Source organism: Macaca mulatta, chromosome 6 (genome assembly GCF_049350105.2).
Source record: "Macaca mulatta isolate MMU2019108-1 chromosome 6, T2T-MMU8v2.0, whole genome shotgun sequence".
Lineage (NCBI taxonomy): Eukaryota > Metazoa > Chordata > Mammalia > Primates > Cercopithecidae > Macaca > Macaca mulatta.
The window spans coordinates 119,882,780-119,906,496 of NC_133411.1; the positions used below are offsets into that span (position 1 = coordinate 119,882,780).

Below are 23,717 nucleotides of genomic sequence, written 5' to 3' on the forward strand. Positions count from 1 at the left end.
ACCTGGTGCTTGAGCACTGGCCCCTAAGGCAGGCCTTACAGATCTAGAGGCAATTCAGCCTTGGTGGGAAGAGTTTAGTGTGAAACTGGGGTGAAATTGGGTTTCCACGTACATTCCCTTTTGCCTTACTATGTGTTCTGTCAGTTTCTTTCAGGAAATTCTTCATCTTTCAACTTGTAGGGCTGGTGCTAACTTACGACTTCACTAACTGTGACTTTCAGAAGATTGAAGCAGACTATCTCCGTACTATTTCTAAAGACCTGATTACATATATGAGTGGGGTAAGTGAAGAAACTTTTTTAAAACGAATGTATTTTCATCAGAAGAGTAGGCATACACACACTCTACAATTTAACTTTGTAGGAAAGAAAAATAATTTAGAAAAAATCATGGTCCCACATTTTGTCAAGAATTCTTACAAGTGGCATCTAAAATGATTATCTAGAAATTGGCACATTCTAAGTGTGCAGATGCTGATGAGGAGCAGGTATTGATAGGCAGAGCATTATGCATCAAGGATGTCTATCCTCTGCTAAAGTGCTGCTCTGACTATGCTGTAAAAAGACAGCAGGGGAAAAGAGCTTAAGAAAGAAGAGTAAAAGAGAGAGAATTCTCATGAGCTAAACTTTAAGGGTTGATGCTGTGCTCCAGTTCTCTCCAGTGTTTTAGATGTTTCAGGATGCTACTTATTACAGAATATGGTGTACTTGGAATTTTTTAACATACAGTAGTAATCATTTTCCTGGTTAACCTAATTTCTAGATAGAGTTTGCATTCATGAATGGCCACAGTACAGATGTGGACATCCAAAGAATGGCATTATTACTCACCAGCATAGTGCTATGTGCAGTCGTGGCTTGAGGGAAAGGAGCAGGAGGTCTCCCTCTGAGACCTGAACTTTTTGGTGTGGTTTCAAGCACTAGCCAGCACTATCTAAAGACTATTTCACTGCCTTGTCAATGACATAGGAAACAGGTACCTGAGTGGAAACTGTTTTCAGAGCACCTTTAAAGCCTGGGAGCAAAGGGTGGAGGGATGATTTTCCTTGTGGACTTAGAAGTCTTTACCCTCCTTGTCGTATTTTTCTTTCTTCCAGACTAAAAGTACCGACTTCAACAACACCGTCTCCTGTAGCAATCGGGTGAGTAGAGAGGTCAGTGCTGCTGGCTTTCTCCAGGGAGACGCCAGGCATTTTGGAGAGGGAGTATCCTGCGATGTGCAGAACCCCGAGAGGTGCCTGGGCTCCGGGACGCCGCGGCCGGGGATAGGGGACATCTGGGTTGCCAGCTCGGGGCTGCTCCCAGCTTGGGACAACACTTCTGTTCCAATTTAGGGAGAGGAAGCCCCTATCGGGAGGAAAGGCAAATTGGGAACTGGGATGAGGGAACTTTGTCGGGGCACCACCTGCTGGGGTCCGGCGGCGCTCCGCGCTTGGGCTCGGGCTTTTGGCAGCCTCCGCCCCCTGGAGACTTGGGCGGAGCGAGCGTGGGTGAAAGTCTTTTCGTGACCAGTGCCCTCCGCCACCCTCGCCACGCCCCTGCATCCCCGCGGTTGGTTCCTTGCTCTACTCAACCGTGACCTCTTCGCTCTTACTCTCGACTTGTGTACCCGCTCCTCCCCGACCTTCCTCCGCTCGCCTTTCAGTCAATTCTCACCAACTCTCTCTCTCTCTTCTTTTTTTCTTTCTGGTGTTTTCTCCTTTTCTTGTAAACTTTGCTGCCTATGAGCAGCCACACTGCCTTACTGAAATCCAGAGCCTAACCTTCAATCCCACCCCCCGCTGCGCGTCGCTCGCCAAGGAAATGTTCGCCAGGAAAACTAAGGCTACCCTTGCTCTCTGGTGCCCAGGCTATTCGGAAACTCAGGTAAGCCCGAAGCCTCAGACGCTTGCTTTGTACCTTGGCACTAACCTCAAATTAAACTGGGGCTTTGGTGCATAAGTCATTCTCTGATTTTTATTTAGGTTTTATCTTTCGAAGAGCAAACGAGCCGGGTAAAAGTAGTAGGATGTCAATTAGACCCACGTTGATACCCGGACTCAAACTCACCTATTTCTAGGGTTCTGATACTGTTTTGGCTGAATTATGGTTCTAAACCTTACGGCAATGTTTCAAGGTATGTTGAGTGAGCCTCCTATATCAGAATGTTTTGCTTGCTGGAGCCTAAGAGTATGGCTGTTAAAAATGCCAATTCCCGGGGACTCAACCTAGACCTTCAACATCAAAATCTCAGGTTATAGGGCTACTTAAGAGATTCTTGTCCAGTCCAAAGTTTGAGCAACACCGCTTGTTCTAATCACTTAATTATTGTGTGCTTATTTACTAAAACGTTACATTATACAAAAAATCTCTATCCTATGTTTGCTTAATTGCTTGTATGGATGCTGTTGCTGTCTCTTTACATATTTTTGCGCAGGTAGTTATCTGCATTTGAATGCTTGTGTAGCAATAAATATGGACATAGTGTAGTGGAAAGTTAGGCATAGGAACTCTGGAGACAACCTGCCTGACTTTGAATCCTGGCCGTATAACTTCTGTGAAGACTTAGTTAAATTACTTAGCCGCTGTGTACTATAGCTTCATGGGTAAAGTAAGTATCATATCAGTTAGTCTTACATAGATTGTTTATGATGATTAAATTAGTCAATACGTGTAAATGCAGTTGGAACAGTGCCTGGTACACAACAGGCACTCAATATTTATTTCAGTCAGCAAGTAGAGAATTTATCTTCAGGATGACAAATTTAAGAAACAGAGAGAGACAAGTGCAGATATGTATGATTGCTCCTTATTAATCTAGTGGACTTTATATGTCTGCAATCTAGGTAGATGGACAAGACTGCCTTTTTTTTTTTTTTTTTTTTTTTGACAGAGTCTCGCTCTGTCACCCAGGCTGGAATGCAGTGGCACAATCTCAGCTCACTGCAACCTCCGCCTCCTGGGTTCAAGTGATTCTCCTGCCTCAGCCTCCCGAGTAGCTGGAGCTACAGGCGCCCCCCACCACGCCTGGCTAATTTAAGTATTTTTAGTAGAGACAGGGTTTCACCATATTGGCCAGGCTGGTCTTGAATTCCTGACCTTGTGATCTGCCCACTTTTGCGTCCCAAAGTGCTGGCATTACAGGCGTGAGCCACCATGCCCAGCCAAGACTGTCACTTTTTAGAGATTGAGGATTGAAGCCATAGGGCTGATCTGGGTTGAGCTTGAATTAGAAACTCAATACCAGACAGCCATATGACAAATCTATGTGGCTTCATGGCTTCTTATGAAGGAGTGACTGGCAAATCTACAGATGGCCACAATAAAATTCATTCAAATAAGAGCACAAACAAAAAACTAGATCAAGTTCTTGGACAGCATGTGAGAAAGGGAGAGTCTGGAGAAATTTATTTCAGTCACCTCTCAAGCCCAAATGGAGAGTCTAAGACTAATAATAGTTATGATTTTATAGATTTTTGTAAGATTTGTGCTTGATAACCCTGTGACTTTATTAATCTGCATACCATGTGTCTAGGAGGCCCAGTGTACTATTCAAAGGTAATTCAGATAAAGTTATATGCTGGAATCCTCTTTAAAATAAACCTTCAGATGTCTGTGGCATATCTAGTCAGTGGGGCAGGGGAGGGGGAAGGATGGGGAGCAGGAGCATGCATTTTGGGTTCAAAAAAGAGATTAGGTTTACTGAATTACGTCTATAAGGAGGTATAAGATAGCTCTTACCCATGAGGAACTTGTGATCTTGTCAGGGAGATCTTGAAATCAGCAATTTATTCATTTATTTAATCACTCAACAAATATTCAGTGTTTCCTATGATTAAGACTCAGTGCTATGGGGAATACCTATGATGCAATATAAAGAAAAGCATGTTAAGTGAGAGCCAAGTTAAATGACACATACTCTTAAGCACTGGAAGACTTTCCAAAACCAAGGTCTGAGCAATTATTGGAGGCTTTTTGAAGGAGGTGGTGGTTGGCCTTGAAGTGAAAGTAGGTGGGTAGAGAAACAGGAATTCATTCCCCTGGAGAAGGCACATACTAGCACATAGCAAGCAGGTGCTTTGGAAATACACTGAAAGATGGATTTGCATAGAGAAGGCAATGAAACCTGCACTCAACAGTTACTAAAGATAGTGAAAAGTAATTTTGACTATTGATTCTCATATTCTACAGATAAATGCTACTCAGGCAATGAAGAAGAGGAGAAAAAGGAAAGTCACAACCAATAAATGTCTGGAACAAGTGTCACAATTACTAGGATTGTGGCGTCGCTTCATTCGAACTTTACTGAAAAAACAGTAAATCATCTTTATTATGGTCATATTTCACAGCACCAAATAAATCATCTTTATTAAGTAGATGAAACATTAACTCTAACTGTGACACAGAAGATCACAAATAGTTATCTTTTAATTACAGAAGAGTTTCTTAACTTATTTTTCTAAGTTTTTATTGTTTAATATAAATTTATAATGCAGGGGAAGTACTACTCTTCAAATGTTGAGGGAAGCTTCCGTAACATTGATGACTGGCTTAATTGGCAGTAATTCTCAGCCGTAATTGCATAAGCATTACTCAAGAGGAAAATCCAAAAGTGTAGCAGGAGAACTCTTTTCCTTGAAAAAGGAAAAATATTGAACTAAATGATAGCACCTAAACTTACATTTAAAAGGCAGACATTCCTTCTACATGTAATGACACTTCTTGTGTTAAACTAAAAATTTACAAGAGAAGAAAGTGAAAGCAAATGGGGTTTCACAAATAGCTGTAAATATAGTGAAGCAATTTGAAATAATTTTCAAGCAAAATATTGTGAAAGTATTCTAAGCTAAGTTTTAAATATTACCTAACAGACAAGAGTGGTATATAATAAGTAGATCCTGAGAAGTACCTTTGTTACAGCTACCATAAATATATATAGAGAGAATGTACTTTAATTTATTTTGTGAATGCTTTTGAAAATGTATATGTTCCTTTGTAATTGACACTATATATTTCTTAATAAAATAATTCTCAAATTTGTTTCTTACGAATCATCTTTCAAATCTAGTTAGTAGACAATTTGCACACATACTTTTCTAAAGGACATTATTTTTCTTCAGGTTTTTACCTCTACTTATCCTTAGAGTCCATTGACTGCTCCCCTTTATACCTGTTGGCCCTGCCTATAGGAGAGAATATTTGGAGATAGGCAGCTTCAGGATGCATTGCAGTCATCCTTTTCTTAAATTATATCACTAGTCTTTTCTTGTTTCCCTTCTTGAACTTTCCTCACACCTGGAAGAAACAAAGTAGGCAAAAGTGAACAGGGGATGTCAAATCTGTTCTTGAATTCCTGCTGCCAGTTAGAGCCACAGGCACCCTCTCACTCACCTTCCACTCAGAATCCTCCAAACACCAGTGGGAAGGGCAACCCTGGCCATAGAACCTAGACCAAAATAGAGCATGTGGGAATGCACTGATTTTTCCTAGGAGTAGACATGCTCCTCTAATACTCCCCTGAGGGTTAGTTGGGGCTAAACCATGACAGAAGGGGGGAAGTTCAATGTCCTTAAATCCATCTTACCTACCAACAGGTAAGAGGAAGCTTACATTATATGTCCAGTAAGCATTTAAAGGGCACTTACTGTGGAACAAGCCTTCAGTCAAACACTGGGGATAGAAAAGAAAGACTCAGCCTTTTTCCAGAGAAGCTCAGGGTGTAGCTGAATAGGCAGTTTCTTTTGTCCTGAGGAAAATCAAGACATGCCTTTCTAAAAATCTTCCTCTGAAGACCTGACCCAAACCCTTAAATGCTATTACAAGAGAAATTTCTTTAAGTATATTAACTCCATTTTAGTAGGGATTCACTGACTAGATTTTACTGAACTATGAAAATAAATACACACAATTTTTCATAAAATTTTGGGCCCAATTCCCCTAAATGAATTGAGGATTAGGGAGAAAGGAGACAACTCAAAGTCATCCCACTAAGTGCAGTTTCTTTGAATCTTCTGCTTTATCTTTAAAAAATTGTATAATTTATATATTTTATTCTATGTATTCCATAGATGTCTTAATATAAAATTAGTCATTTAAATTAAGTCAATTAAAAGTAATGGGCAAGAGGATGCATTATATTAATTTAGTAAGAACTTTCCCAAATGTTGTAACAATGTGGATCATATATCTCTGTTTTTTTAAATATACTCAGGCTTTCTTGGTGGACTAGTATAGTATACAGTCAGTTGTGTCAATGTTTCATGGTCAATAAAAGGAAGTTGCAAATTGTGATTTAAGCATATAAAGTTGGATATTTTCATATTGAGACTACATGGTTAGTTATGCTATTTATATAATCTATATTCTCACTTTCGTCTCCTTCATTCAGAGGCTAAGACTGCTGTATGAAAGTCTACTGCTGGCCAGGCGTGGTGGCTTACGCCTGTAATCCCAGCACTTTGGGAGGCCAAGGCGGGCAGATTGCAAGGTCAGGAGATTGAGACCATCCTGGCTAACACGGTGAAACCCCGTCTCTACTAAAAATACAAAAACTTAGCTAGGCATGGTGGTGGGCACCTGTAGTCTCAGCTACTTGGGAGGCTAAGGCAGGAGAATGGTGTGAATCCGGGAGCCAGAGCTTGCAGTGAGCTGAGATTGGGCCACTGCATTCCAGCCTGGGCAACAGAGCAAGACTCCGTCTCAAAAAAAAAAAAAAAAAAAAAAAAAAAAAAAAAAAAAACAAAATACAAGAAAGTCTACTGCTGATATAATTCTTTATTTCTTTATATCCATAAAGTTTTGCTTTCTTGTTGCTGATATGGTTTCCCCTCACCTTTATTTTGATAAGGATAGAATGAAAAATTGATATTTGATTCTTAAAAGTTAAAGGAGCTTTTTTTTTTCTTTTTTAACAAAGAACATTGACAAATAACTTTACCAGCATATAGAGTTGCCTCCTTTGATGATAAAAGGAGGGGCTTAGTCCTGTCTTGGTCAACATTTTTTCAAAAACTGAATTAAGCAAATGCAGCTTTAATACTTCTATAAAGAAAAACAAACTATATATTTTTATTTTTAGATGCTAATTTTCCAACATTTCTCCAAAATTCACATAGACTTTTGCTAGGTTGTAATTAGAAGGCAAACAAACACCAAATCTCACTGGCTAGCAACAACAGTTAATTCTCACTCACATTACAAACTGGCAACCTCAAGTCAGCTGCAGGCTTTATCTACAGACCTTCTCATTTCAGGACCCAGGCTGAAAAAGCAGCTCCTATTTGAGACATACCTTTCTCTTTTGGCAACAGAAAAGAGCAAGAGAGTTGGTAGAAACAGATAATGGCTCTTAAGCATCTGCTGGGACTTGCTGAACATCATGTTTGCTTATATGCACTGGCCAAAGTAAGTCAAACGCTTCCTATTCGTGCTCCACTATGAAGGATTTACTGCAAGTCTTGGCCAAAGGACAGAGAGACACATCTTCTTACAGGAGGAAGTTTAAATATTGGAGATGCTAAAGTACACAACTCATTACTTTGGGAGGGAACATGACTAACATAAAAAAAAGAGAACATTCCACATTTTTAGCATTTTATTACTTAAATGTAACTTTTTTTTTAAACAAATGTTTATTAAGCACCCCTTTTGTTCCAGATACTGTTCTGGGTGCTTGTTATGTATTAATGAACAAAACAGAAAAAAAAAATTCTCTGCCTTTATGGAGCTTACCCACTAAACTATTAAAATAAGCCTAATAAATAAGTTAATAGTACAGTGAGATGCTCTTTTCCCCTCTTTTTTAATTTAAATAACGTTTACAAATAATTAGCAACTTGTTCACTTTTAAGTCATACCACAAATATGGCTGAAAATGTGCACTGCTATTGAGAAATCCGGGGTACAAATGAAATCACAAGTAAGTACAACATGTCAAGGACTAAATAACAAGCTCTCATTCTGTTATCATATGCTTCTTAATGATCTTAACATCCAAAGTGTTTGAGGCTCTGTGCCAGAACTATAAAATAAATCAAGATTTTTTTTTTTGTTCAAGAGTGTATGAGTCAGATATTCAAATTAGCTAACAAGTTACTTTTGTTTCATAATAAAATAATTACATTTTAGAACTGGAAGGAACCCAAGAGAGTACACTGATCTGTGTAGAGACAGACCCTCCTTATCCCTTTCAAGCACAAGTATATTTACATTAGTAAATATACTCTCTTTATCCCTCTCAAGTACAAGTATATTTACATTAGTCACTCAACCCAAATCTGAATAGGCTGCCAAAACATTTTCATAAACGAAGTGAAATGGAAATAAAACAGTAAGATAAGAGGTTATTCCATATGTCAAACTTTGGTCCTGGGCTCTAACGTCACCACTGTTTTAGTTAACGTTCACATGATCAGAGATCGTTCCCCAAAGCTACATCTTGGTAAGGCAGTTGGCTCTCGAGGAGTGAGGTGTCTTGACACCCACTTCACTGGAATCAGTCTTCTTCAGCATCCTAAGGCACTTAGCTCTAATGAACTGCCCAGACTCCCCTTTGCATTATGATGAGCTCCTCTTTAGAACCCCTACTGTCTGCTTTTGACAGCCGACCTCAAGGAATACTGACTTAATCCAGAGGTCCCAATAACATTTAATATTTATCTTCCTTTTCTCGGAGGAATCTACAGTTATCCAAGTTGCCCAAGTGAGCAGTTCCCTTTCCCCAAATAATTAGTTCTACAACCCAGAGAGTCTATGAGTGAATCCCTCTGTCATCTTTGAAATGTCCCATTATAGTTTTCATCTGTAAATATGTCAGTATATATCCAAAAGATGAGGATCTTTACGTAATCATAATGCTACTATCACATGCAAAAATTAAACATAATTCCTTAATATAATCAGATATCCAATGTTTAAATTTTTCCAGTCTCATGTTTTTGTACATTTTAAAATAATCACATGTTTAAATCGTTTCCATGTCCAAGGCGTCGATCTCTCCTCCACTCTCCTGGGCGTCGCGCTTCCCTCTTTGCTTCCCGCCCTTGCGGTTCCGTCGGAACCTCAGGAGCTTCCTTCCGCCGCAAAAGAGCTGGAGAACAATGCTAGGCAACATGCTGGAGACCTTGGCCAACGGAACCAAAGTCACGCCTCTCATGTGAGCTCTGGAGGGAGAACTTTATGTGTTGCACTGAGGGCAGTCTCCGGAAACGCGATTCGCAGCGGGCGCCGGAAGCGGTCTTCTGTCTTCAGCTCTAGTAGATGACTGTTCCACTAGACACGCTGAAGGGACTGGATACGTGTTTTCCTTCAGGACCAGAGCTGAGCGGAGCCGGGATCGCGGCGGCAATGGAACGGGCCTCAGAAAGGCGCACGGCCAGCGCGCTGTTTGCGGGGTTCCGGGCCTTGGGACTTTTCAGCAACGACATTCCACACGTGGTGCGGTTCAGCGCGCTCAAGCGCCGGTTCTATGTAACAACCTGCGTGGGCAAGAGTTTCCACACCTATGACGTGAGTGACTTCTTTCGTTGACTTCCCAGGAACCACCCTCCTTGGCCCCTAACTCTGTCCTGGAGCAATCCGGTTCACCCTTACCATCTACCACGGGCTTCCCTTCTTTAACCCCTCCCTGTCCTATTAATATTTCGCCATCGGTCACATCCACGTGCTGATTTAGCACTTGCAGTCCTCCTGGGGCGAGTTTCAGAGGCAGCCTGGCCAAGGGGAAACTGCTAGATAACCCCTCAGTTGTATGGCAATAATACTTGTTCAGTGAATATTGACCTTCCCTTGAAGGTGGAAACATAATTAAGACAAACCTCTACCTCTTGCATTCTTAATGAGAGAGAAAAACATGCACGCTATTACGTTATTGGTGACACGAGCTGGGTTAGAAATTCACTCTAGGTAACATTGGGAGAACCGCAGATGGTGAGATTAATTACCGTTAGGGAAAGTATTTGATGGCAATCAGTTATTTTCAGCTAATGCAAAGTGTCTGGCACTGTCACTCTAAGCCTTGCAGCTGTTTCTTTGCAAGATAGGTATCGTTATACCGTAGCACCTTTATATAAACTACAAAAGTAAATTTCAGATAAATTACTTGTTAGTGTTGATTTTTTTTCTCCTTTAATGGCTCATAAATCATTGTAATAGTGTCTCTTGTTTACTTGTTTCTTTTGTCTTCTCCAAAAGAATGTAAGCTCTCTGAGAGCGGGAACCTTGATGAGGATGATAATAGTGTTAAATAAGTACTTTATTTTCTGGAAAACATGTTGTAGAGTTGTCTCTCTTGGAGGATTGTGAATGGCTTATTAGCAAGAAGAGCTGGGAGTTAGGAACCAGTTGAGTTAGTGGAAGAGGAAAGTGAGGGCAGAGCTGAGGTTAAGAGCAATTGGGTTTCTCAGAGTCTGAGTTGGTAATGGAGACAGGGTGGGTTAGACATATCATTAAGATATCATGTGAGAGTATTTAGTGTTACCATTCTCTACACTTGTTCCTTGCTTGCCAAGTTTACTTTTGCTGGTTAATGTTTTCTTCCTTGAAATGTAATTTTTCTAAGTTTATTACTTAAATAACTCTTGAAATCTTGTCTTTGGTACAGTGTCTTTCCTGACACTGCGTTACACACAGACACAGGTGTTTTTCCTTATATTCAACTTCCAAAGAAACCCTGTGGTGAGGAGAGTAACTTATTTGCACATTTTATAAAGTTAACAATTTACTTACTGTGCATTGACATTTAGTCATAATAAAGATGGCTTTTAACGTCTCGTCTAGTGCTAACACTGATGATACATTCGTAACATCATGGCATGTAAATGTTCTTTACCCAGACTGTACACTGCTCAGATTAACCAATGCATTGGGCTATGACCTCTGAAACAGAAAATACTTGGGAGTAAAAAGAAAAAAAAAAAAAATGGAGCTAATGAACTTAAGTCACTAATTGGGTCTACAAGTGCTCTATCCCATGACTATGGCTGTATATGCTGTCCCCAGTCAGACTTCCTACAGTCCTACAGATCAGTTTCTTCTGCAGGGGAAACTAGACAAGTTGTGAATAGGTGGTGATAGTGATGGTAGCAGCTATCATGTATTGAGCAATTACTATATGACTGACCCCATTCTGTTTTACACAAATTTATTCGTTGAATCCTCATAACAATCCCATAAAGTAAATAAATACCTGTTTTACAGATGAAGAATTTGAGGCACAGGGAACTTATTTTTCCAGGGTCATACAGCTGGATCAGTAGCCATGAGTGGGGTGAGCAAATTACAGTCTGCAAGCCAGTCTAGCCCACTGCTTGGCTTTGTATGACCCAGGAGTTATGAATGATTTTGACATGTTTAAATGTTTGTGGGGGTAGGCTGGGGGTGGGGAGAAGGATATTTCATGACATGAAAACTATGTGAAAATCAAATTTCAGTACCTATAGGTAAAAGTTTGATATACCCATGCACATTATTTATGTATTAAGTATGACTGTTTTCATGCTATGGTGGCAGAAGCTAGTAGTTGCAACAGAGACCACATGCATTGCCTGCAAAGCCTAAAATAGTTAATATTTGGCCCATTATAGAAAACATTTACCTACCCCTTCCATTACTACTCCTGGTGAAATATAGTTGAAAATATAAACTTCCCTAGTAATGAAAATTAGAGTCAGTAAGTGTCTTTCTTACGAAGGACAGCATAGCAAATATACGTGTGAGGTTATAGCTTACTCTTCAGGTGTTAGGTTATTATGATTGTGTTTGTTAATGAAAATTTAACCCTTTTTCTTTTTTTAAACAGGTTCAGAAACTTAGTCTGGTTGCAGTAAGTAAGTATGGACTTTATTCTGAATTTATGCACATCTAAAAAAATTTTTTTTATTTTGACATAAATTTGAGACTTACAGAACATATAAAGAAGCCAGGGTAACATGTATGTCTTATAAACTTACATTATCAGCAACAAAAAAGGGTGCCAGGATAGAATCATGTTTTGCTTTCAGTTGTTACGTATCTTTATTTTCTTTAATCTGGAACGGTTCTTTAGACTTTCTTTGTGCTTGATGACATTGACACATTGACATTTTTGGAGTACAGGCTCATTTAGAATGTCCTTCAGTTTGAGATTTTTTGACATTTCTTCAGGATTAGATTCAGGTTGTACCCGTTGGGAGGAATCACGGTGAATTGTATCAGAAGGCACATGCTGTTGGTTGGTTCTGTTCCTGATAGTGATTGGTTAGCAGGCTCTATTTTAAAGTTAGGCCGGGTGCGGTGGCTCACACCTGTAATCCCAGCACTTTGGGAGGCCGAGGCAGGTGGATCACGAGGTCAGGAGATCAAGACCATCCTGGCTAACACAGTGAAACCCCATCTCTACTAAAAATACAAAAAATTAGCCAGGTGTGGTGGCAGGTGCCTGTAGTCCCAGCTACTCAGGCGGCTGAGGCAGGAGAATTGCTTGGATCCGGGAGGTGAAGGTTTCAGTGAGCCATATCGTGCCACTGCACTCCAGCCTAGGCAGTAGAGTGAGACTCCGTCTTGGGAAAAAAAAGAAAATTTAAAAAAAAATTAAGTTAGTGTTTTGTCCTTTGTAACGGATAAGTATCTTTTGGTAATATGCACTGGGACTATGTAAATATCCTAGTACTCTTCAAAGTTATTACCTGCTGCTTTTAGTATTTTATGATGATACTTGCCTGAATCAGTTATTAATATGATGGTTGCCAAATGCATGTTGATTATCCTTAATCCAAAAATTTGAAACCCAAAATGCTCCAAAGTCTGAAACTCTTTGAGAGCCAACATGATGTTCAGAGGGAAATATGCATTGGAACATTTCTGATTTCAGACTTTCAGATTAGGAATATTCACCTGGTTATGCAGGTAGTCCAAAATCCAAAAAAATCTGAAATCTGAAACACTTCTTGTCTCAGGCATTTCAGATAAAGCATAGCTTTTAGTGATTTTCTTTTTCCATCATTCCTTCTACTGTAAGGAAAAGTTTCCCCTTTTCTCACATTTTGGTATTTCTTTCCAATGGAAGGAATTTTAATAATAGATTAGAAGGCAGAAGAAAGGCATTGGAACTTAAGTTGAATACAAAATTAAATGATAAATCTATAAAACAGGATTATGCAAACAAATCCTAATATGGAATTTGCAGCATGAAAGTACAACAATCCTCTGTCTACTAACTCTCCTGCCCCAAAAGAGGAAATGGAAATGTCAGTGTGACCAGGATACTGAGAAAAGAATCATATGTCACGTGAGAAATGCTAAAGATTGATAGGCATATTTCTCTTGGAGAAGACTGTAGAAACAATATTGTCTTTAAATGTTTTAGGAGTAGGCATATAGAATACCATATGGAATATTTTTGGGTTGGTCCAAAGTTAGAGATTTAGATTTTGAGTTACTTTTAAAATTTTTGTGAAGTTATTAGTGAACTTGATGTTCCAGAAGATATTCATATGGGTCAGGCGTGGTGGCTTATACCTATAATCCCAGCATTTTGGAAGGTTGAGGTGGGCAGATCACCTGAGGTCAGGAGTTCAAGACCAGCCTGTCTAACATGGCGAAACCCCGTCTCTACTAAAAATACAAAAATTAGCTGGGCGTGGTGGTGCACACCTATAATCCTAGCTACTCGGGAGGCTGAGGCAGGAGAATCAGTTGAACCTGGGAGGTGGATGTTGCAGTGTGACAAGATTGCATCACTGTACTCCAATCTGGGCAACACAGTGAGACTCCGTCTCTCAAAAAAAAAAAAAAATGTTCACATGAAGACTGGGTGACTGTCAGAGCTTTGTGTATCAGATGACAGTTTTTTCCAAATAACCTCAAAAAGCTTCTTTTCATTTCTCTAGGATTATGTTTTTATTTCTGCAAATCCTAGACATTCTCTTAGGGAAGGCCAAGGGGATTTCCTATCCTTTGTTTGATAGTTACTATTAGATATTTAAAATATTTTAGTCAAAATTTTATACTCTGATTCTCAACTTTGATCTTTATATATATTTTTAAATTATAACCATGAAAAATGTTGTACGTATACTTGGGGTTTCTGGTTAACATCTTAAAAATCCCTGTTTCTTTCATTTGGTATTTGCTAGGTAATTCTGTTCCACAGGATATCTGCTGTATGGCAGCTGATGGCAGATTAGTCTTTGCTGCTTATGGAAATGTTTTCTCTGCATTTGCCCGTAATAAAGAGGTTGGTATCACTAAACTGCTTGTTTGCAGTCAGTAGTTGTTTGTTGTGATAGTGGAGGGAACTTTAATTCTGTCATTCTTTACCTGGCACACTCTAGAACTCTATAGTATTCTTTTTTTTCTAATGTATATTCAGTTTTCTGGAGGAAGATAAATTTTCAGAAAAGGCTTACTTAAAACTGGTGCTTTCCTTCAGTTTCTTTGCCCAGAGATGAATATTAGAATAACTTGGAGAGTTTCTTCAAAATTTTTTATGCCCAGTCAGTTCCCATCTCAGGAGTTTTCTGTTTCGTATATTTGTAGAGATGGGACGTAATGTGTATTATTAAGTGTATTTTAAAAATACTTTCCTGGAAAAGTTCATATTTGCACTACCACTTTATGTGGGTTGATTATTCATTATGCATAACTTAGCTTATAACTCTTTTTCTGAAAACCAGATGCCTGTTCCCTATTTAGAGAAAGCTAGATTCTGTTTTCTCCACTGCTAAGGAAAGATCTTTTCTGGTCTAAATTTAGCAGTTGGTTTCTGAATTTGTCCTGGAATAACTAGGTTGAGAGGTGACCTGGCCTTAATGGTCTAGAATGAAAGGAAATGTAGGAATGGGAATACAAGGATAGCCAAATGATAGTATCACTGTACTTGTCAGGGACTTGGAGTGAGGTGGTTCCCACAGTCTTTCATCATCACTACCTGTGGCAGAGGAAGGTAACTTATCTGTAGAGTTCTTTAATGGAAGGTGTTCAGATTTTTAGAATTGGAAAAAATGTTCATTTTTGTATTGTTGTTTATAGTTTTTCCAGGGAGATATATATGATTTACATGAGGAGACTTTATCCCATATGTATATCCTATATGTGGTTCAGATGCAGAGACTTTAATAAAGGACCTTTATGCACAAGTGTGGTCAGGGTTAGGGGAACAAAGTAGGGGTGGGGAGGCATCGGACACTGTCAACTGTAGGAAGTTGTTACCACCCCTAAGGCCAAAGGGCCAAGGAGAAGAAACAGTGTTACTGGAATCTGGTGAGAACTGAAACCATGGAGAAGGGGCTATACTTATGGAGGGATCAGCTACTGTAAGGATCTCTGTCAAAGCAGAAAGGTATGGGGAAAAAGACCCTATATCCCCCTTTCCCGTCTCATTTGAAAGCCAGTTGGTGATGGAGTCTGTAGAGATCAGCCTTCTGGAATATACCATCTCGCTAGGATATATGTAGTTGCACTGATTGAATTGGGTGAGGGAACTAGTTGTGTGTGCACGCCTCCTCTCTAACCTAAGTTGGAAGACTGAGCTTCAAAGGTCTCATTTCTTTGTACTAAATGGACAGTTTACTTACTTATTGTTGAACTGGCTGAGGGAGCAGATGAACATGCCTAGTTCCTTCATATCTATGCATTCATCCTAACCTTGAATAATCAAAAGTTGGGGTACATTTCTTAACAGAAGCATCTCCGGATTAGCTTGTTTTTGGGATAATATGAATAATATGACATGATGACTGAGTAATAATATGAAATTCTTTTAAACTTCGATATTGTAGATAGTACATACCTTTAAGGGTCATAAGGCAGAAATCCATCTCTTGCAACCCTTTGGAGACCACATTATCTCTGTTGATACTGACAGCATTCTTATTATTTGGCACATATATTCAGAAGGTAAGAGTTAACTCACTTATTTGCTTTATCTTAGGGTAGTATGTGTTTAATTAAAATTTAAAATCTATGTAAATATCTATGCCAGAGATTTTGCCTGTAAATAGTAAGAAATTTAAAAAATTAAAAATCTTTAACATGTATAAGAAAAAAGTTCTAAGTAAGAAAGAGATAAACAACTGTAGCAAGGTAACTACTTATAAACTGTTTAATGTGCTTACCTCAACTAATGTATTTTCCATTGCAGTTCTCCAACTTTAATGATTTGTTATATTCTCTGTGGAGTGAATATTGATGTATTTTCATGCCTGAGTAATTCTTGTTTTGTATTTTCAACTTTTAGTAAAGGAGACTAATAGTAAACTTGATCTTGTAATCTGAAGGAAAAGTACATCCATTTCCTAGGGATATCAGTCAGTTTCTTTCAACTGTGATAGTCTTAGACAGTGGCTATGTTTATGGGATTATGTATCTTTAAACATGAAGAATTTATCCCTAGGATATCTACACCTTTCCTCAATAAAATACTGGGTTCATTATGAATTGAATCTTTTAAGTTCTTTAATCTGGTTACATTTTTAGCTTATATTGCCTCTTGGTTATTTCATTGTTCAATACACTGTGGTTTTTTTTTCTTTCTTTCTTTTTTTTCTTTTTTTTAGTAAATATCGTGAAGGTTACATTTCTGGGAATTATTCCAAGTTCTTATTTCAGATTAGTAACCCTTTTCTTGTTTTGTGTTTGCTCAAGTAGAGGGAGGGAACAGCATTCCAAAAGTATTCCTTGTGTAGATAGAAGTTAAAAGGGCTTTTATTAGGTTACAGGATCTGGTTCTTACATTCCAGCAGACTCTCTTGATGCTGATGGACCAGCTTTTTTGTTGCTGTTATAGCAGCATATTGAACCAGTATCTTCAGGGAGCCATTTGTAGTGACGAATAAAGTCAAGGATCTCTTAAAATAACATTCAAAGTAAAGTTTATATAATTTTCACCTATACTGTACTTCCTAAACTGGGGTACCCATACCCCTGGGATTGTACAGCAGTGTACCAGAGAGTATGTGAACCTAAAGCTTAAATGAAATGTACCTTCTTTGATACTCAAATTTATTGGAAAATATAGTGAAACATTGTTTTAATCATGGAGGAACTGTAAAGTAAAAACCAGAATTCAAACATAGAAATTTTGAATGTAACCAAAGATTTCAGAGAGTTTTTTGATCTTGGAGCAAGTGACCACTGGTTATGGCACCCCCAACTCCACAGGGTTGTAAGTTTTTTTCTTCTCCTTTATTAGAGGTTCTTTTGTGGAAATGTGTGAGAAGTACTCTTAATAGTTTCACTGAGGTGTGCCTTTTATTTTTGGCATTTTTTGAGTGACCCATCAAACTTTCTAGATAGTTGGCTTTTCATTCCTTGAAAGAGCTAAGTATAAGTACTTCACTTGGAATATTCACTCCTGTCTGTTGATCAAATTACAGAAACATTAATGCTAATCCTTAGGATCTTTTTTTTTAACTTTATTATCCTTTTCTGTAAAGTAATTCAAAAGTGAATGAAACTTTTAATAGTATTTTTATTAGAAGTTGTAGAAAGTTTTTGACAGTCTAAATTACATTTACAAGTTGTCCCTCATTTATTTTATTTCTCAAGGAATGTTTATAGATTAGTATCTAAGTCTGTGGTTTATTTTAGCATATAAATCTTTGATATGATAGACTTACTTTAAGTGATAAATATATGGTTATATAAAACATTTTAAACTGTTTTATAACAAATAATTTTAACTTTCACTTTTGTAGAAGAATACCTGCAGTTGACTTTTGATAAATCAGTATTTAAAATTTCTGCAATTCTGCATCCAAGTACCTACTTGAATAAAATACTGCTGGGCAGTGAACAAGGAAGCCTGCAGTTGTGGAATGTAAAATCTAAGTAAGTGTTTTAGTTAGAAAATAATATAGTTGTCACCTTATCCTCATCAACTACTTCCTAATGCATACTTAAGTCTCATTTATCCCTGTCCTTATATATTTATTTGGAGGGTTGTCTATAAATACAGTTGGTCCCCTATATCAGAGGAGTCAACCTCGGATCAAAAATATTCAAGGAAAAATAGATAAATAATAATACAACAATAAAACATCACATTTTAAAATAGTACAGTGTAACAGCTATTTACATAGTATTTACATTATATTAGCTTTTATAAGTAAGCTAGAGATTATTTAAAGTATATGCATAAATGTGTGAAAGTTGTATGCAAATACCACACCATTTTATGTAAGGGACTTGAGCATCTGTGAATTTTGGTATCAGCAGAGAGGTTGGGGAAGTCCTGGAACCAATCCCCCACAGATACTGAGATACAACTGTATGTTTGCTTTTGGAGTTGTTGTTGCTGGCATCACATATGTGAAAGCCGGCATGTGATCCTGACACTTGTTAGCTTCATAAATGCTCACTGAAAAGTATGTACTAATGACCTAATAACTAAAGAACTGCTATAGAGAAGGCTCTAATAAAGTAATAGGAGATCCATCAGAAAATAATAATTATGAGATTATGACTAGGGAGGCTCTAATTTTCCATACATGAAGATTTTCTATACATGAAGATGGTAAAGGATGGAAAGGCAAATCAATGACAATGTAGTGCTAAGCATTTAGAAATGACTTTTCGGGTTTAAAGTACTTCCATCGCCTCCCATAGATATGGCACATATCTGTAATATTGGTGTAGCTGGAGGGCTGGATACTCAATTTTGAATACTTCTACCCATTATTTAAACATTTATCAGTAGAAAAAGGTGGCAGCTCACACTTCTTTGTGTAGCATTTTGAAAAGCAAACAAAAATATTTGACTGTCCAAATTGTTTTTTCCAAAGTCCTTATCAATTCAAAAGGGAAAATAAGATTATTAAAGATTTAATGATTTGAATCAGTGTTTCATTTCAGTTTAACAAATACCATTGACTGCCTACTTTGTGCTAGGTTCAGGGATAGTGACTGAAATACTGTCTTTGCCCATTTACATAATTTAGTACATGATTTAATACTTTAATGATAATTATAATGATTTCAGATACCTCTGTTTGCTCCATGGATGTGTTATTTGTCATTCATGGCTTGCTTCTGAAATTGAGAGCAGCAGTACTGTTGTCATATGACAGTCATATAACATGCAAATAATATTGTTATTAAAATATAAGTTATTCCCTTTCATGATGATGTTTCTATAAAGATATTGCAGTCCTAAATTTTTTTTACTGCAGTCTGTAATATAACATGGTTTTTACTCATGTATTTTTTTTTTTCCACTTAGGACATTTTATTTCTTAAAGAGGTGGCATAGCATAGTAGTTAGTTTGAGATCTAGAATTTGGACAATATTACTAACCTTGTGACGTTAGTTTAATTATCAGAATAGTGTGTGGAAGAGTAAGAACTTAATAAATATCACCTATTATTATTTCACTTTTTAATGTGTAGCCGATATTGTTTTCCTCATATATATATATCTTTCAACTATTTTTCTTCTTATAGTAAACTTCTATATACATTTCCAGGATGGAAACTTGGAGTGACAGCTCTTCAGCAGGTTAGTATTTTTCTGTTAAGTAAAAGAGGAAACAAAGTTAATAGGAAAATCCTTTAGTTTCAGGAATCAATCATAATTTTAGACGTAAAGATAAAACAACATATAGCTTAGCTTACCTTAAAATTGTTAGCCTGAGGAAATAGTGTTTTGGAAATGTAAGTTAAAACAAGTAATAATGCTTTTGCCAATAACGCTTATGGAGTCCTTTGTGCTTATAGTTTGACTTTAAACCTGTGATTGCTATAGATCCTTGTTACTAATCATTTTGCAAGTATATGTATTCCATTGTCTTGTGTAGCTTGGAAATGAGTGTTCAGCAATGCAAGGGGTATTGTAAGTCATGCAGAGAAATTTGTCAAGATGTTGAGATTTATGGTTTGAAATTATTGGAGCCAAAATCCTAATGTTTGATTCGATGATGGACTATTTAAGAAATAACTGCTTTTTTTAATGTGCAAAATATGTATAAATAAATGAATGCATGTCTACAGCAAATCCTGTGTTTCTATTGGCCACATATGTAGCCAGTATACCCTTATCTTTCTCAGTACCCATTGTCTATACTTGCCCAATTTATATGTATTCCTTATCTTCTCTTACCACCATCAACCTAGCTCCACTTTTGCCTATCCAGAAGACTCCGTAAGTATCAGAGGATTAGGTCCCTTGAGGACAAGGGATTATATATTTTTTAGTATCTCCAGTTTCTACACAGGGTCTCATGCATAGTAGACAGTTGATGACAAATTAATAAAACGTGTAACCTGATTCCATTCTGTAATGATATTGGACATTGATCTTTGCTAAAATAGAGAAATTCATAATAGATCCTGTATGTAAGACTTGTATTATAGACCGTTATAACCATAGAATATTAGAACTGGAACAGACTAACTGTATAACTTTTTTTACCTTTCTCCTTTCTAGGAATTGTCTCCTTTTACTGTTTCCATCCAGTCCAGTGATCTGTAATGATTTTATACATAGGTTTCTTTTTCTGTTGTGGCTGTTTTCTTTCTAAAATCTTACCAGCTAGGTTTTGGGAATGAGGATGGGGTGTTGACTGACAGAATTGAAGCTGGGAAGTAATTTGGAAAAGTTGTTTCTGAATACTTCTATGCTGAATAAAAAAGTGTGCTGGAATGGTAATACTTGTTGAGTTTTTCTGCCATCTTTAAGAAGATACTTCATTATTTCTTTTGACAGCACCTAATAAATGATGCATATCATCAGGATTATTAAAGCTATTTTGCTTTAGAAAATAAAAGTTTGAATAATCTAATTTTTAGGCACCAGCTGTGGATGTTGTTGCTATTGGTCTTATGTCAGGTCAAGTTATCATACACAACATTAAATTTAATGAAACATTAATGAAGTTTCGTCAAGACTGGGGACCCATTACTTCAATATCATTTCGCACAGGTAACTTTTAACATACTTATTGATAGAAGATAAGAACACTTAAAATTCATTATTTAAAAGTCAAATGTTTTTTGTCTTCTGATAGCTTAATCTAATAGAAGTGAATGAATACTGGAGTAAAAGGCAAAGAAATATGAATAGATTATTGGTATATAGTTCTTTCTAACTTTATGGATTAAAAGGGAAGAGAGAATTCTTATTTTGGGGGATCTAAAAGTATTTTTCTTGATGTATTTTATTTTAATAACAGATGGTCATCCAGTAATGGCAGCTGGAAGCCCATGTGGCCATATCGGACTCTGGGATCTGGAAGACAAAAAATTAATCAACCAAATGAGAAATGCACACTCTACAGCAATTGCCGGACTGACATTTCTCCATAGAGAGCCACTTCTTGTCACAAATGGCGCTGACAATGCTCTCAGGGTATTAGGATTGTTGTTATCTTCCTGACTCATCTAACTTACCCTTTGGGTTATTACAAGCTTGCTTTAATGTGTCAGCTTTCAACCTAGAAGATGAAAGGAATATGGAATGAGATACTGGTATAGATGAGACAAAAAGCACAGCAGGTGACATGATTGCAGCGTAGCGGGAAAGAATTACAGTTTATTTCTCTCCCAGTACCCACTCCCTCCCTTGTAGCTCCAGGGTCACTGGCTTAGCAAGCACTACTCAATGCCAGTTGATTTATGTAGGGGGTGATTTGACTACTTGCAGATCAGATGGAACATTGTAGAAGAACTTTACGTTTTTATTTCTTGGCAGATATGGATATTTGATGGTCCTACAGGTGAAGGCCGACTTTTGAGATTCAGAATGGGTCATAGTGCTCCTCTTACCAGTATCAGATATTATGGACAGAATGGACAGCAGATTCTAAGTGCAAGTGAGCTTCTGTTTCATACTATTAGTTTATTTCAGCAAGTATTGAGATGTGGGTGCCCAGTATTAGGTTTGATATTTATACATATTTAGATTCACATATCTCTTTGAGTGACTTAGAAGTCTGGGTAAAACTAAGAGTCCTTTTTGTCTACTTGAGAAGCACTATAGATATTATTATCTGTGCTTAATGTGTCCTTCTGTTTACTAATCCTCAGAGACAGAATGGTCAGATTCTAAAAATTCTGTTAGTCTGCTGAAAATTATTAGTACCTCATTTTCATTTTATCCTTTGTTCTTACTAAATGCCATTCTATAAAATGTTCAATATTTTAATGAAGTAGTTGCAATCTGGTTTTCCCTTTAAACTGTCCCAAACTGTAACTTCAAGATTTTCAAATTGAATTTTATAAAATTTGTGATTCACATAGTCCCTTGTTTTGATGAAGCTTGATTAGAGATTTTCTGTGTATATCAACAGGTCAAGATGGAACTCTTCAGTCATTTTCCACAGTACACGAAAAATTCAATAAGAGCTTGGGACATGGTAGGTCCTTTGCAAGACAGAAAATAAGCTGGTCACGAAAGAAACATTTTGACATTCTGTGAAAAAACTGGAAGAGGTTTCATTAATGCATTTTATTTTTTCTCGGATGAACTAGACAAACATGTATGGAAGAGGTAGTAAGATTCCTAGGATCAAAGTTGCTATAGAAGTGGTTGAGGTTCTGCTATGAGGTTATTGAAAAAGGTTAGACATCTTGGGTGGTAAAAACATACGGCTGCCACCCAAAAGATGTTGATGGCCTTACTTGAGGTACTGTACAGTGCACAGTTTTTAAAATGGAAGGTAGCTTAGAGAAAGCATCAAAGTAAGCAGCATCCAATTATTTTGCCTTAAAGCAATCATTTTGTTCTCTTTCCCTTTTCATAGTTTCCAGCCTTTGAAAGATTGTATTAAACAACAAAATCTTACTCAGTTTTATTATTACTAATTTTAAGTGACTGTCTTATACAATTCATGCATGTATATAAATTTAAACATTTTTTAACAATATCTAAAATAACTTTTCTTAGAATTAAAAAATAACAGTGGTAATAACATCTTTTGTTTTTGACTTAAATGGGAATGTCTTGAACTTTATAGTTATAAGACAATGATAACTTTTCTTTTATATACACTTTTTATTAAGGATTCATAGCTATCTATGTTCCCCTCTCCCCCAACCTCAGGGTTAATAAATAAAAAGAGAGTCAAACGTAAAGGACTTCAGAATACCATGTCAGTGAGACTTCCACCCATCACAAAGTTTGCAGCAGGTAAGTAACTTCATACTGTGTTTTGAGAAGTTCTCCTTTGTCATTTATTTCCTACTGTATGCTATTTTATTTTCTCTGTTTTAATAAATGCTTTTACAAATATTAATAAGCATTCAGAAGGTAACCCCAGGTGCATGCTGGTCTTGTGTGAAGACTAAAAATGAGTTATTTTAAATGTAACTTCTCATCTATTAACCTTAGGCTTTGCTCTTCTCTATAACAGGTATTTATAATATTTGATTTTATAGCCTTTCTTTTTGTTTTGTCATATGCCTAGTATAATGAAAGTTACTAATGTAAAAAGAACTGGAACAGCAAAGTATGAGAACACAGAGGTCTGACTAATTAAGATCTAAGACTACTGAGGTCTTAGTATACTATGTCATTTGATCAATGCTTCTTTCAAAGAAGTGATTTTAAGAAAAATATAGATAATGGGTTTGTTGCGTGAAATCTATCATGGGAAATTACTGTGTAGGCACCATTTCTATTTGAAAGTTATTATTGACACCTTTCTGTTTTCTTAGAGCTTGAATGATGTTTCTAAATACATTTGAATCACATCACTCATCTGCTTAAAATTTTTTAGTGGCTTCTTACACCTTTAGAGTGGAATCTCATCTCCTTAACATGACTTCCAA

At 37.1% G+C, this 23,717-nt stretch overlaps 2 protein-coding genes across 4 annotated transcripts in view; both read left to right on the plus strand.

The window, feature by feature from the left end:
• Window positions 1-150: 150 nt before the first annotated feature.
• TSLP (thymic stromal lymphopoietin) lies at window positions 151-9,136 on the plus strand. Of its 2 annotated transcripts, none has more exons than XM_078004476.1 (4): window positions 151-281; window positions 1,097-1,141; window positions 1,731-1,865; window positions 8,963-9,136. In XM_078004476.1, exons 1-4 carry the CDS (start codon window positions 273-275, stop codon window positions 9,134-9,136), a joined length of 363 nt encoding a protein of 120 aa, XP_077860602.1. In that variant the 5' UTR covers window positions 151-272. The 2 variants fall into 2 exon arrangements, with proteins under 2 accessions (XP_077860602.1, XP_001100503.2); XM_001100503.5 differs by lacking the exon at window positions 8,963-9,136 and adding an exon at window positions 4,170-4,432.
• A 46-nt stretch (window positions 9,137-9,182) lies between these two features.
• The window catches only part of WDR36 (WD repeat domain 36), a 37,937-nt gene continuing 23,402 nt past the window's right edge, over window positions 9,183-23,717 (plus strand). For both annotated transcript variants that reach the window (XR_013418193.1, XM_078004475.1), the window contains exons 1-11: window positions 9,183-9,485; window positions 11,776-11,803; window positions 14,090-14,190; window positions 15,734-15,851; window positions 17,651-17,783; window positions 19,395-19,449; window positions 20,739-20,871; window positions 21,122-21,297; window positions 21,640-21,760; window positions 22,238-22,303; window positions 22,990-23,076. Coding sequence is in view for 1 of the 2 variants with exons in the window: in XM_078004475.1 (XP_077860601.1) it covers window positions 9,237-9,485; window positions 11,776-11,803; window positions 14,090-14,190; window positions 15,734-15,851; window positions 17,651-17,783; window positions 19,395-19,449; window positions 20,739-20,871; window positions 21,122-21,297; window positions 21,640-21,760; window positions 22,238-22,303; window positions 22,990-23,076 (1,267 nt within the window). In the remaining variant the exon portion in view is untranslated. The remainder of the gene's footprint in view (window positions 9,486-11,775; window positions 11,804-14,089; window positions 14,191-15,733; window positions 15,852-17,650; window positions 17,784-19,394; window positions 19,450-20,738; window positions 20,872-21,121; window positions 21,298-21,639; window positions 21,761-22,237; window positions 22,304-22,989; window positions 23,077-23,717) is intronic.